The 14,397-nt window shown below is 40.0% G+C and overlaps 1 protein-coding gene across 8 annotated transcripts in view; it reads right to left on the minus strand.

Annotated features, from left to right (window-relative positions):
- EPS15L1 (epidermal growth factor receptor pathway substrate 15 like 1) overlaps positions 1-13,062 on the minus strand; it is a 46,396-nt gene extending 33,334 nt beyond the window's left edge. For 6 of the 8 annotated variants that reach the window (XM_066336260.1, XM_066336259.1, XM_066336263.1 and 3 more), the window contains exons 1-12: positions 12,986-13,062; positions 8,517-8,558; positions 8,220-8,309; positions 7,931-7,978; positions 7,180-7,275; positions 6,487-6,549; positions 5,539-5,664; positions 3,994-4,053; positions 3,428-3,664; positions 2,703-2,860; positions 2,043-2,199; positions 1,249-1,311 (exon numbers count right to left, since the gene is read on the minus strand). In XM_066336260.1, the coding sequence (XP_066192357.1) occupies positions 1,249-1,311; positions 2,043-2,199; positions 2,703-2,860; positions 3,428-3,664; positions 3,994-4,053; positions 5,539-5,664; positions 6,487-6,549; positions 7,180-7,275; positions 7,931-7,978; positions 8,220-8,309; positions 8,517-8,558; positions 12,986-13,015 (1,170 nt within the window). In that variant the 5' untranslated portion in view covers positions 13,016-13,062. Of the gene's footprint in view, positions 1-1,248; positions 1,312-2,042; positions 2,200-2,702; positions 2,861-3,427; positions 3,665-3,993; positions 4,054-5,538; positions 5,665-6,486; positions 6,550-7,179; positions 7,276-7,930; positions 7,979-8,219; positions 8,310-8,516; positions 8,559-12,985 lie in introns of those variants that run through there. The other 2 variants (XM_066336261.1, XM_066336265.1) reach the window with 2 other exon arrangements.
- Positions 13,063-14,397: the final 1,335 nt, after the last annotated feature.

A 14,397-nucleotide genomic window follows, 5' to 3' on the forward strand; every position in this document is an offset into this window, starting at 1 on the left:
GGTAGAATTAAAATTCAAAACCTGAAACTCAGCTTTGCTGTAGTCAATAGTAAAGTTTACAGGGGACTTAATGAAATCAGATTGTAACTGCAGTCCTCTAGAGCCCTGCCACAAATTAATGGCAATTTCTGCAATTATATCCCATGCCCTGTAGGTTGTTTCTACATTCATTCAAGTGCAGATCAGAGAAGATACAGAGGGCATCCCCTGCCTTCTAGATAAGACAATCACTATCCAAAGTTAAGGAAGGATGTCAGCATTAGGTACAAAACTGCTTGTTATAATAAAAAGGATTGCTCTTTGAAAAAAAAACCACCGCAACTGAGCAAAAACTGCATCACTGAACTTACTGCTAGTATGACAAAACAGGAGACCTACAATTTTTATGTAACATTCTAGAAAGAACAATGCAGAGTTTGCTTGCTTCACTCAATTTGAGACTGCTGTGATAACCACAGAAAGCTTGGCTTTATTAAATACTAAAAAACAAACAAGAACCTAATCGACAAGCCAAGACCAGCAGAGTAAGATGTGACATTTTTGTAGAAACAATGGTGAATATACAGTTCAAATAATTGAATTAAGTCCTCACTTTTGGGGGATCATTTTTTTGGTAATACGCCATTTAGTAATCACAAATAACAACAACAATACAGGCTAAATCTTCAAGGTAGCAAATCAAAAATCGCTTTTATACAGAACAGATACGGATTTGCTGGGAGATCTCTAATGAATGTTGGACAGGATCACAGCCAAGTGTCACCCAATATGACTACAAAATAAGTTAAAATGAGCTGCTGCACTGGTTAGGGTAAGAGTTGCTTAAATAAGCTCACAGTAGCATACAGTTTATTTTATCTTATGTTCAGCTAAACACATACTACACAGAAAAAAAAAAAGGCAATTAACTGAAAATAGCAGGAAACTTAAAGCCCTCACACCAAGATGTATTTACTGCTCACAGCTGCAGAGAACTAGTCCAGGAATAACTTCAACAGCACTGAGCTGCCTGTCCCAGGAACTTCCTGCCAGATCAATACATGTCCAGTTGTTGAAGGGAAGGAACATCACCAGGTTGGCAGCCAGTGCTGGGCACTTCACATTGCTGGGACATTATCACCATGCCAACAGCAACTGGCCCAGAACTCAAGAGCAGAGACAGGTAAAGGTGTAGAAATAAAAACTCCTTTGAAGTTACAAAAAGCATGCATTAGAAATGTGCATTCTTTGGACAGTGCAATTACTCACACGCCGCATTTCTGTTAGTGCTGAGATCTCAGTTCCTACAGGGGTCAAATAACCTGACAGAGTCTATAGGAAAAGGATATAGGAAAAACCTTAGGAGGATCATAGCAACAGCAATAATTAAAATATATTTAGAGTTCCAAAGCTTTTGATTGGAGAAAGCAAATAAAAGTAAGGAAAAACACAATACAATTTATATAAAAGGTGAATGTAGTGACATGACAGAAGTATTTCTTCAATTCAGTTTCAGAAATGCACTGATATGCTGTTGAGGAAAGGAACAAAGCAGGGTCAGCAAAGGATCAGATGCTCCAGTCAAGTGATATTCGCAGTGATGGACACAGGGCTGTGGCCTGCCATGCTACAAAGGATGAATCCCAGAAACTAGGAAGTCATCACTCCTCATTTAGCCATTTAAAAATTTTATGTTTCCACAGGAGGATTTTGGTGCTGATCACAGTCAGGGACAGTATTCTCAAACAGCTTTTAATATTTGCTGTTACAAGTTCCCTCACTCAACTGAAAAAGAATTATTTTTTATGTTAGATTTTTTCCAGCATTATAACTCCTTGGTTCATGGAATATTTTACTGCATTTTTCTTTACTTACTGTCTTGGTTGTTAAAAAATTAGTTATTTTTTTCAAATGTTAAAAGAATTTTGTAAGAGGAGATAAGAAAAAATATTGGCGGTTCTTTGTCATAATATTAAAAAAAACCCATACAAAATTCATACCCAAAGGCCATTACTTTTAAAGCACATACGTTCAGTGTTATCTACAACAAATCGCCGACTTACCTGGATGGGTGTGTTCCTGTCTGTGGGAGGGATCATATCTGGAGGTAACACTTGAGGAGGATCAATCCCTTTGCTGACCTTCTGCTGAATGAGATACATGGCAAGTGCAAACTGGTCTTTGCTGAGCTTTCCCATCTGTCTCGTGTCTGCCAAAGCCCTAATAAAAAATAGAGCATACTAAGAAACAAGAAAATCTTATTATCTTATTTCTGCTCTACCAAAAAGCCTGAAATATATATACATACATATATATATATATATACATATATACACACACACATATATGTAATTTCATTTTGGTTCATCCTCATCAGAGCTTACTTATTCTAGTTAGATTTCTATAACAGTGCAGTATTTTATTACACATATTTAACTGAATAGAGGAGTGTTAATTTGAGAAAATATTTAGAGCACTAGAACTTTGTTCAAAAGACAGTCACAATTCACAGACTGACCTATGGTCCCTACTCCCAGAAAAGCAAAGGGAGTGTTTATTTCTCCCTTAATTTTCCATATAGCCCACATATTGTATTATGTGGACAAGTAAAAGAAGTTGGTTTTTTTGTTTGTTTCTGGCATTTTTTTAATGTTAGGATCACACTCTGAATCTGAGTTCCCACATCAGCAAGTTAAAAAACCCAGCTAGTACGGAATTCTTACCATATATGTGCTAGGAGATTCTGAGACAGACCTGAATGCATAAAAATATCCTTTACTTCCTGGCCACTCACAAACCCATCCATGTCTGTGTCTGTTTTTAAGAAAATTTCATCGTATCGCACTTTTTCGGACATTGGTACCACCCAATTCACAGCTGGCTGCAAAACAAAATTTGGTATTTCAAAAGAACAGAAACAGCCTTTATGAGCACATTGAGTATATATGACATTATCCAGAGCTGGATGTGTTGAACATCTTGCATACTCCACAGTCTGCCTGGTAAATAAGTATTTTCACTGCATGTTTTAACTTCACGCTTTTTATCTGAATAAAAACACTGACAAACAGCTATTCATCAGCTGAAAAGCATTAATTTTTTGCCAATACAGACCAACTAGGCATAGAAATTTCTCATGCTAATAGCAGGAGATTTAGAAGTAGATTAATGATTTCTTTGGTATTAAAGCACATAAACAAACAAAACCTTTCTATGGTTTCACTTTCTACGTAAAGTGAAAATTCCCCCTAGGATTTTCTACCTCGTGGCCACTGATGAAAATTCACCTGATGCTCTTCCAAGTCTTACCATTCTGATTTCACCCTCTCCACCCAAATCACCTGAACAAAAGTGCTCACAAGAGGCAGAAATCAAAAAGCAGATTATTTATTTTTCCTACAGCTTACAAATATTCAAAACTACAAAAATAAGAAAGAAAGACTCGCACCTGTGCTTGCTTGATGCTGTGCTTGGGAGACAAGCTCCCTGTGCTGTTCAGACTGGTGACACTGCCATGGGATGGTGTGGAACGGAGGCTGTCTTTTGGTGGAGGACTTGCAGGGAGAACAGGAACGGCACCAGGAAAGACCGATGTCTTCTTTCTTTTAGAAGGTGGTATGAGAGAAGGGGGCAATTGTGAAGGAACTGACTCTTTCTCAAGAGCTCTATAAACCAAATGCATTGCCTGCAAAGGCAAAAAAGTCAGATAACATTTATAATTATTAAAAAAAGCAATGAGATATTCCGGTGTCAGCCATTTACATGTTAATAAAACAAAGACAGTAAGACTAGAGATGTAAACCGAGGCAATTAATTTTGAATGTAATTCCAACAAGTTTAATCTTGACACAGTCAGTAGAAGGATTTGAAGAAGGTAATTTAATAGCTCCGCATGAACCATTTAGATTAGCATAGTCGACTGTAGCACAGAAAGCTGCAAAGCTCGAAAAAGAAATGAGCTATTTGCTTTGACAGACTCACCAGGCAGTGAATTGAGAATTTAAAGCAACCTACCACAGCAAATTCATCCTTGTCCAGGTGACCATCTTTATCAATATCACTGAGATCCCAGACCTATAGCAATTAAGATTAAAAACTGATTTGCAGACCAAGTTACATTTTATGCATTCATCATACTAACATGCCCTCTAAAGACACCTCATAGATTTTGGTGAAAACCGTATTAGTTATATTACCTATCTAAACATTCTCTGATGAAACAGACTGGATTAGAGTTTTCTGGCCACATGAATCAACACTGGCTCTAACAAATTCTGGCTGCAACACAGGTAGGTTTTTCATCTTTCTATGATGCAATTAGAATCAACAAACTAAGTAAAAGCATTCAGAGGTGGCTTTCCAAACTGCCCAGAGGGCATGGGCTAGCAGACCATTCAAATTCCTCATACGGAAGTCCGGTAAAAAGGTCAATACATCTCTAATTCCTATTTCATTCCTAGATGATCAGGGTTTTCTACTAAAAACTATGTGCAGCTCCCTCTGGCCCCACTGAATTTCCTGTTGGAGAGAATTTAAGCGTTTATCAGCTTTAGTTCATTATTAAGTAAGGCACAGCCGATGAAACTTGCAGAAGATTTAGAGAGACATAAAACTTTGTGAACTCCAACATAGCACCGTTTAATCTTCGATATGATCTGGAGAAACTAAAGTGCACAAAAAGTCAATACTTGATGCTCAATTGTGAGAACTCTGCTTTATCACTGGACCCTTGACAAACTTAAGCTACTTGATTAGTCCTTTGTCCATTTGCCTTATCCTGTCCACAAACTTTTCTGGAGGAGGCAAAAGCTTCCTGGATTTCTATTGTGACAATAACAAGATAAAACCCAAAGCCTTTCAAGACTTCACAATAATCAAGTACAGAATTAAAACAAATCATACTTAGATTTTGTAGATAATACAGAGCAAGAGGCACTTTTTCTTGAAAAGTATGTCACACAGACAGGGCCCTTACACAGAATGTAATCATTCTCAGAAATATCAATATGCAAAGCATTAAAAAACTAGTTTTTAATGAAGGCAGAAAATTACTTTAAGGTCTGCTTCTCTTGCAAATATACAATGGATGCACTAAACTCAGACATCGGAAGTATTTATAAATACACATGAAAGAAAAAAACAACTTGAAAAATTCTACTACAAAGAAAGGAGGATGTTTTAAGGTATTCTCCTGTACAAACAGGGGATAGATTTAATGGTATGTCTAGTAACTCGTATTTGTAAAAATGACAAAAGAGTAGAATCTAATGTTATAACAGCTATTATGCTTCAGGAAAGCTTTTTCTTGTTTTCAAACAACCAAAATCAAATTTCCAGCTCTTAAATGAATAGAAAGATAATGAAGCCAATCCACTCTAGGGCCGAAAATACTATTCTTATTTCTGAGTGGAAGACTTCAGAGTCTTAATGTTCCTGTTTATAGCATGCACATGATGCAAAATCTCAGCCAAAACCCGATCTCTGTTATTAAATTACATTTTTAACACTGCAACTATAAGAAGGTAAATGAGACAAGCTAAATCTAAACAATTTACTTACCCTTCCGAGAATATCAAGAGGTAGCTTTGAATTCATCAGTACTGGTTTTACTTTGTCTCCTGAAAGTAAACCATTTACTGGCAAAAGGCTTTCAAAAATACCATCAAACTTTGCTTTTTCTTCCACCTAGTTGGTAAGAAATAGTCTGAATAAGTAAAAAAGTGTGTTGGTGTGAGTAATGAAAATGAGAACTCGCAAGAAATTAAGACTGGTCAGTAACGCATTCAACCTAAATTTCGAAGCTTTCTTGTAAGTGCCACTGTACTGCATTTAAATGTAAATCCACAGAGGAAGCTTTGAAATTAAGCTCCTAAATCTAAGGTTATGATAGCTGAGAGATTTTACCATGCAGCAGACAAGGTGTGCTTCTGTTTTAAAGTAACTTTGATAAACTCTATAGAACTAAAACTTGTTCTTCCCACTTTAAAGTACATGTAACTACAAGGTTTTTTATTAAATTTCTACCTTTTGGAAATGTTTGCAGCTGAAAATTACCTAAGCATAAATATCCCCACATATGCATCAAAAGTTATTTTTTCCAAATTATTTATACTGCTTGTATCATTGAATACTAAATACAACATAGGAACTCAAGCTTTAAATTAATAGTTCACACTGCATGTGATGAAATAATTTGCTGTTCCCAGTGCGGTTCCTTTATACAAACAAAGTGCCTACTTGTAGAATTCTGGAAGAAATCCAAGCAGAAGATCTAAATTCACTGTTTTAAAAACATCACATCAATGGCTGTCAAAGGGTTGTTTAATACTTATTGCCTATCTAAAACTACACCTTGATGTTCTCTACTGTGCACAGGTTTGCACAGAAAGGGAGGACTCCTGAAACAGGAAATTAGTTTGATACAAAATTCTCTCACTGGGAAACTTACACACAAGAAAAATATTTACTTCTAAAAAATGGATGGAATGTGTTCTCTTTTACACTTACCCTAACAGCCCAATGAGTCTCTGTCGAGGGCGGTGTGATCAGCAAAGGACTGCTAGTGTCACGCTAAAAATTAGAAATTTTTTTATTTTTATATATATAAAAATAGATGAAATATGCACACTTCTGGCTCTAATACTTACTGATTGCATTAAGTTCGAGATAGTCATAGACATGAAGCTTAACTACATTGAGGATAATAGACTGCACATGTACCTAAATAAAAGTCACACTCACTTTATAGCACTACAGTACTTGGGTAAGGACATTCAGTAGATGCATTCGGTATCCAAACACAGAACCAACACAAGCCAAAGAGGTTCTGCAGTAGCTACTGCAAGACAAAGCTGCAACAGTGCCTTTTATGACTCATTCCTGTCAACCCAGCCCCAAAATAACCTTCTTCTTTCCTTTTTTTTTTTTTTTTTAATTCAGAGTTTAGCCACATCAGCTTCCTGACCAAGCTGACCAGACTTAAACACACACTGGTTTTGCAGTCCCAGAAGGGGCCAGTTTCTTGTCACTCAGCAGGACAAGACCACGGCAGCCTTGGCTGCCGTGTCCTAAGGAACTGTTTGAAAGCAGCCTGAAGTCCCAGAACCAAGACATTTATGAAAAAGAAGATTATCCCAATGTTCCAGCTGAAGCCTTAGTTCTCACATAACACATACCTGCATTTAAGCGGTTATTACTTACAAATTTAGGAGGTGGCACAGTCAAATTCAGACTGCTCAGGTTTACATCGTGGCCATTCTGTGCACATGCTACAAGACGCAACGCAACATAGAAACCCTACAAATAATTGTGTTGTCTATTAAAAACCAGTTTAAATCACAAAAAATAACCCGCTTACAATTTTTACTAACACTGTACATGTGCAACTCAGTTAAAAAAACCCAGATGTACAGTCCCATAATGACAAGTACCCCTTTGCTTTTAAGGATGAGTCAGGAAAAATTTTACAGTAACAGGAAACAAAGAGGAGAAAACTGGAAGTTACTTTTTATGAAGAACTTTCTTCTAATTAAATTCAACAATTTCTCTAGAAAATTACTAATGTTTTGAAGTTTACTTGTATCTACAAGTAACTTGCTATTTGATATTCCAAGTCATTTTTCATAAAAATGCTAGATATTTTCGTGCACAAAAGTCTTCCAAAATCAAATCATACTTCTCATTTGTGACTCAATGACTGTGTATTTACAGAGTACACACCCCGATTATTTACAAAACAAAAGAGATACAGAAAATTAGAACCAGACTTCTCCTGCAGCCTCACTGAGTAATACACTTGGATATGAGCAGTGCTGGGGAAAAAACTCATCTTATAAATAAAAATTCAACCCTGAAAAAGATAAAGATAACTACTAGTGGTACCAGGGCTTGATCAAAACAAGGTTAATCTGGGAAAAGCAATATAGGAAGTCTACATGAAAATCTAATTTACCTGTTTATCTAAGTATCCTTTACCCTCTGGGTCAGCCAAATCCCATATCTGTGGAGATACAAAAAAAAGTCGCCATGAATTTCAAAGAAAACTTAGCTCAACAGTTCCTACTGTATGTCTTCTTAAAATGTTCATTCGTCTTTCAAATAATGACATACAATGTTACTGAATTGTCCAGTTAACAACAAAAATGATACACAAAAGACAAAAAATTTTCTTTTAAAATTTTTCCTTTCACTTAAAAGGAGTGTACAGACAATTACTGCATTATCCAATGCCTTCAACTTACTTTTCCAAGGATGATATCAGAGAGACCAGATTTTTTAAGAAACAGAGCAGCTTCACTTGCCCCAACTCTCCCTGTGTATGTTGGATCTACCTGAAGGAGAAAAATTAACATTTAATTGAAACATGATGTTGTGAAAGCAGATTTAAGAAATGCAATCTCTCGCCTCTAGGTCAAAAGGAGTCACACAAACTGCATGACCACTCAGAATTCACAGTTTTAGCACTGCAATGGGGAAAAGAAAGAGAAGGAAATTTTGGGGAACACGAAAATGCACTTTAATTTTTTTTAAGAACATACCTGCTTATAATATGTTTCATATATTGGATTCCCAGTAGAAAACTGGAACACAAGTAAGAAAACAGAATAAACAATGATCAGAATTGACAGGAAAAGAAATCTATAGTACTTTGTGTATTACTTCTATTGAAAACCTAAAATAGTGTGTTAATTTGATGTGTTACAAACTGGACACTTGAAATTTAAGTGTGGATAACAGTGACCCATCAAGACCACAGGCTATTGTCATCTCTTAAAACTTTTCATTAATCGGGATTACTACCCCTCCTCGTATTTTTACTTAATGACACTACATAGGGATAAGGTTTCGAAAAACAGATTTGAATTATTTGCTGAAGTATTTCAGATCTCATTATGAGAAGTACCAATAACAAAGGCCCATCTTTCAACATAATGCTGACCTGACTACCTCCTGCACCATGTAAATCCTTACAGAATATTTTCAGCAGACAATTATACGCACACAAACACACACAGAGCCCTGTGTCTGTGTTAACACATTTTCAAGAGCAGGATCTTAAACTGAAACAGGGTAAATAAAATAAAATTTAAAACAAAACAAAACAAAAACCCCACACCGCAAACCAACCCAAAACAAACAAACAGAATATAGAAGGAATGACAAATTAACAACTCTCGCAACTCCCTGACAATGCTTTTGGAGGATTTCAACTTGTAACCACTGCATTACACTAAAACTGCATACCTAAGGCAAGCCCTGCCTTTTCACTCTACTAAACAAGCAGATCCCAATCCCTCTTGCTGACATTCTGAGCAGATGGGAACAGAAATGCCAAAAGATGCAGAAGCCCCAAAATCTATCTTCTCACTCGCCTCCTACAGTTGCCACATGAGTTCTAGCCCTGTGCAGGTTATCCCTCCACACTGTTGTCCTCAGCCTCAATGCCAACAACAAAATCAATCCAGTCAAAACCAGGTCAGTCCTTAGACTATTCGGAGGCCTTAAAAAGAAAGCAACAAAACAACTCAATGAAGAGTTTAATGAGTGAGATGCAGAGATGTCACAAAACCTGCTTGGGACAATCATTCTCCACCTCCAGGACAGCAGTCAGATACCTGAAAAGAAGTACTTCGCACTAAGGCCCAGCACTACTATGTCCCCTCCCAAATGTCACCTGCTTCCTTGTCATCCTTATGAATTTCCAGATGTTTTGCCTATTCTGAGAAGAAGGAAGGCAGGAACATGATGAAAGAAAAAAAAAAAATCAAGAACATGAAAATTGTATTTTATGCCAAGAGAACCTCTTTGTGAGTTTACAATAAACATGCTAAATTTTCATTTAAGGAGCTATCCATAATAACTAAGTTTTCTGAATTGAGCGCAAGCAAACACTGACTCTCTGAAGATTACAGTTCTATTTGAATAGAAAAATCCTTATTTTCAGAACAGTTTCGTAAGCGTCTCAAATGTACTTCACTCATATCCATCAACAAAATAAGCTGCCGCATTTTCCAACATCAGCACCCTCCGGAAGCTCTTGCTCTTCCTGATGGCGGACAGGATATCAAAAGGATGCTGCAAACATAACCCATAAATCGGACTATTCTTTGTGCTGGCATGTAAACGATAGGCACACACAAGCACTGCGTTCCCATCCAAGCAGGAAACGCAACATTCAGAGAAAAGGTGGAAGTGGGAAATAGCCTGTTCCACTCCAGTTAAAAGCCAGCATGTTTTCAGCCAACTATCACCAAACTACGCACCTCTTGTTTATCAGAAAGCTCAGACAGGAGAGTTAACCACCAACTACAAGTTCCTCTGACTGATGCAGTGAGTGACCTAGAGCATGCAGAGACTGGATTCGTACCAAGATATATTCGTACCAAGCAAATTGCTCCAGCAGCAGGACTGAATGATCTCATCCCATCACCAGACATTCCTGTCACCCTCACTTGATATTGTCAGCCATGACGTGGAGCTGACTTACCTGGCAGAGGCAGCAGGAAGCCAGGGTGATGTGCCTCAATGCTGTGAAATTTCTTCTACTGCAAATTACTCACCCAAACACTGTTGGAAAGCACTTCAGAATCAATTCTCTACTTGCAAAATTTTACAAAGATTCTCTGCCCGATTTACCTAAATGACTGTACCTCTGTGATGAAGCAGACCAGACAAAATGGGTTCAAGTGATAAATATAGCACAGCTCTCTATCTACCCATCACCACACGTGATGACATCACCATCATTCAAGAGAATTCTGTAATTTGGTGACATCTGCTGATGAAAGACCAACCCTAGACTGTCAATGCCAGCAGAGACAAAAATTCTGAACAGCGCACTGCTGACGGTGTCAAAGCACAACCTGTTAGAGAGGTTCAGTTTGACTAACAGTTTATCCACCCTGTGATTCTTACCCCTGTTCTGTATTCCCCAAAACATCACCTCTGACCAACGCTTAAGGCCATCTCTCAAACAGACCCTTCAGAGCCCTAGTGCCTTGCTGTTTTATCTCCAAGTTGATTTCCTGCTCAGAAGTTCAAGTCTTGCTCCTGCACATTCACAGCAGATCTGCACACTGCGTATGTGGTACGCAGCGCACACGCATGGCTACTGCTCCAAGTCCCTTAGTGCAGGTCTGGGAAAAAGGCAGAAGTAAGCACCTGCCACCAGAACAATTAATACAGCCAGTTCTCTTTCCTGAGGTCATCTTGGGGTTACAAAGAGCTCTGGATCACATTAATTATTTTAAATAAAATTGCTATTATTAGAGATGATTAATGATAAAATACGATCAAATATTTTAAGCTGCTTGAATTACCTGTGCTGTTTGCAGCTCTTAATATGTTGGTATCATTAGTCTTATTTTATATCTTTCTGAGTGGACAAGCCTCAACAAAATAGCACATATACCCTCTCCTATTCTGTCTAATTCCATTTCTGGCATTTACTCTTATTAACACACATCTCCTTAGTAATCACAAAACTGAGGCTATTAAAAGGGGAAGGCTATTACTTTAAAGGAAATTCTGTTCACTGCCCTGATTACAGCTAGATTGCTCTTGACAGTTAAATATAGGAAAATAAGTTTTAGAATTACAATGCTTCCACTGAATTAGTTGGAAAATACTACAAAAATAGTATTTTTGAATGTGGTCCTTTATCCCTTTAAACATAATGTTTTCTATCAAAAGGAATACCATTGATGCCAGTGTCTCAAAGATCAACAAGAATTTAAACAAAGAAACTGGATTTCTAGAGTAAATATTTGATAATTATTTGATTTTTACTAACGTACTACAACACAACAACAAACTCTTTCACATCCAGAGTTTGACTTACATATTTTGCACCGCATTAATCACTTGAAAATTTTTGATAACAGTTTGTGTGCACATGGATGTTTTCAGATGTTTCTGAGTATGTTCACTTTCTTAAACTGATATTAATCAGGACTCCTGCTAAACAGAAGCTAAAGAGCAGTACATGTTCTTAGTAAGACACATAGCAAGTTATGTTATCCAAGCACCATGTAACTCCATTGAGAGATAAATTTTTAGAGTACCACAACTCAAAGATCATTATTAAAATAAAATCGATATATTTAAATAATCTGAACTACTAATAGGAGTCATTTTGAATGCCTGACTGGCCTCAGCACAGTGTAGAAAATAGTTTTAATTTCAAGATATTGAAGGGAGATGTGGTAGTGTTGCTTTTCTTCTGCTTTAAAGCAAATAAGTAAACAGATTCTCTTCACAGGGATGTGGAAAATAATAAACAGAGATCACCACATTGCTTAGGCTTGAATTATTTGGGTGAGAAATCAATCAAAAAACTTGTAACAACAGAAATCAACCCAGGGAACCCAAGCACTCAACCAGAGCTGTAAACAGCCTCTCCCAAGGGTCAGGGATATGTGCCCTGTCCCCTGCCCTGCCGAAGCTCATCCTCCCCCTGACAGGCGAACACCTCCCGTTCATCCCTCAGTCTGTTCCCGGCGTCCCCGCGCTACGGCCGCGCTCTTCATGCACCTCCTAAACACCTCACACAGTCACGACATCCTGTCACAACAGCTCAGCAGCTCCAGGCGGCATCAACCCCCCAGTACGAACAGGAAAACCAGGTGACGTGCGGAGCACCAGTCTTTTGCCTTCAAACCCCTGCGGCTCGGGGTGGGGAAGCGGCAGGAGACCCTCAGCCCCACCCCAGGGACGAAAGACCACGGCCTCCATGAGAGGAGGGCGCCGGCGCAGCTTGTGGCCTTCCAGCAGCGCCCGGCCCGGCCCTGGGGCACACAACGGGCCCCTCTCGCCGCCCTTTGCCCTGCCTGTGTCCCGCTCCCCGCCGCACCCCGACCCTCATTCCCCGCGGGCCGAGCCCCTCCCGGCACAGGGCCTATACTCAGCGTCAGTCCGGGCCCGGCTGCACCCGCCTGCGGTGCAGCCCCGCTGCCGCTCCCCGCGCCCGCCCGGCCAGAGGGCCTCGCGTCCCTACGCAACGCGGTACCTGCTGGCTGAGGGGGATGAGCGCCGCCATCTTCCTCCCGCTGGGTCGGGCCGCGGCCGGGGCGGAGCGAGGGGCGGGAGGCGGTGGCACAGCCAGACCGGGCGGGTCCGAGGAGACGGTGGCGGTGGTTGAGGAGGTGCCGGAGAACCGCCGGCGGGTGATCGGGTCTTTATCGGGGTCCGGCAGGCGCTCCTCGACGGCAGCGATGCCCGCAGCGCTCTACATAGTCACCCACTGAATCATTTAGTACGGAAGAGACCTTTTAGATCATCGAGTCCAAACTTTGACCGATCACCACCTTTTCAACTAGATCAGAGCACTGAGTGCCATGTCCCGTCGCTCGTTAAACACCTCAAGGGATGGGGACGTCACTACCATCTCCCTGAGCAGTCACATAATCCCAAAACGAGTGAGGTTTGAATGAATCACAGTGGGCCCCCGGGTCCCACGCCCCTGCTCCAGCAGAGCCATCCCAGAGCGCATGGCACAGGATTGTGTTCACACAGTTGTATAATATATCCAGTGAGGGATTGTAATCTGTTCCAGTCCTCGGTCACTGCACAGTAAAGAAATTCTTCCTCATATTCAGGCGGAACTTCTTGGGCATCAGTTTCTGCCTGCTGCCTCTTGTCCCTTTGCTGGGCCCCACGGAGCAGACCCCGGTCCACGCTCTGATGTCTCCCTGCACACACTGACAGACAGGGGTGAGGTCGTCTCTCAGCGTCGTCTCTCCCAACTCCCTCAGCCTTTCTTCGGCAGAGAGGTGCTCCCGTCCTCGATCAACTTTATAGCTCTAAACCATGTGAAAGCATCCTTATCCCCAGTGAAGCTTCTTCTGGTCTAGGATCAAAGTTTCAACATCAAAATACGCCAAAGTTAACAAGCCCGTGACTGCAGAGTATAAATCCTGAGCAGCAGCTCGACCGAGGGTGGATCACTGTGATCACATAAAAGTTAAATCAACAGGAATCTGTTTAGGGGAAAAAGGTATGTAATTGTATTACAAGTATATAATGATGTTAGGTACCTAATGCCGAATTTCAATGTGACACACGAAGTACAAGTTTCACCAAGTCCCTGGAAATAACACACAAGTACAAAGGGCAGGTAGTAGCCTACAGTATGTTGTTTTAGTGAGGGGTCCTAACGCAAATCCTGCTGAACAACTGGATTAATTCTCAACTCATTCAAATAATTAGCAAATCGCGGGTTTGTAAAAATCCTCATTTATTGACTCCGATGCATACTAGGGCTTGCAGTCGGGGCGCCCGCTGCCGACGGCTGTAAACCCGCTTGTGATTGGCTGGCGGTGGCGAAGCTCTCGCGCATAGCCAATGAATGAGCGGGATATTGGGGAGTCGCGGACTCCAGGAGTCCAGGACTTCACGGCCGCGTACCGCCGTCTGTGGCTT

The sequence above is a fragment of the Sylvia atricapilla genome, chromosome 26 (assembly GCF_009819655.1).
Source record: "Sylvia atricapilla isolate bSylAtr1 chromosome 26, bSylAtr1.pri, whole genome shotgun sequence".
In the NCBI taxonomy this organism is placed as follows: Eukaryota; Metazoa; Chordata; class Aves; order Passeriformes; family Sylviidae; genus Sylvia; species Sylvia atricapilla.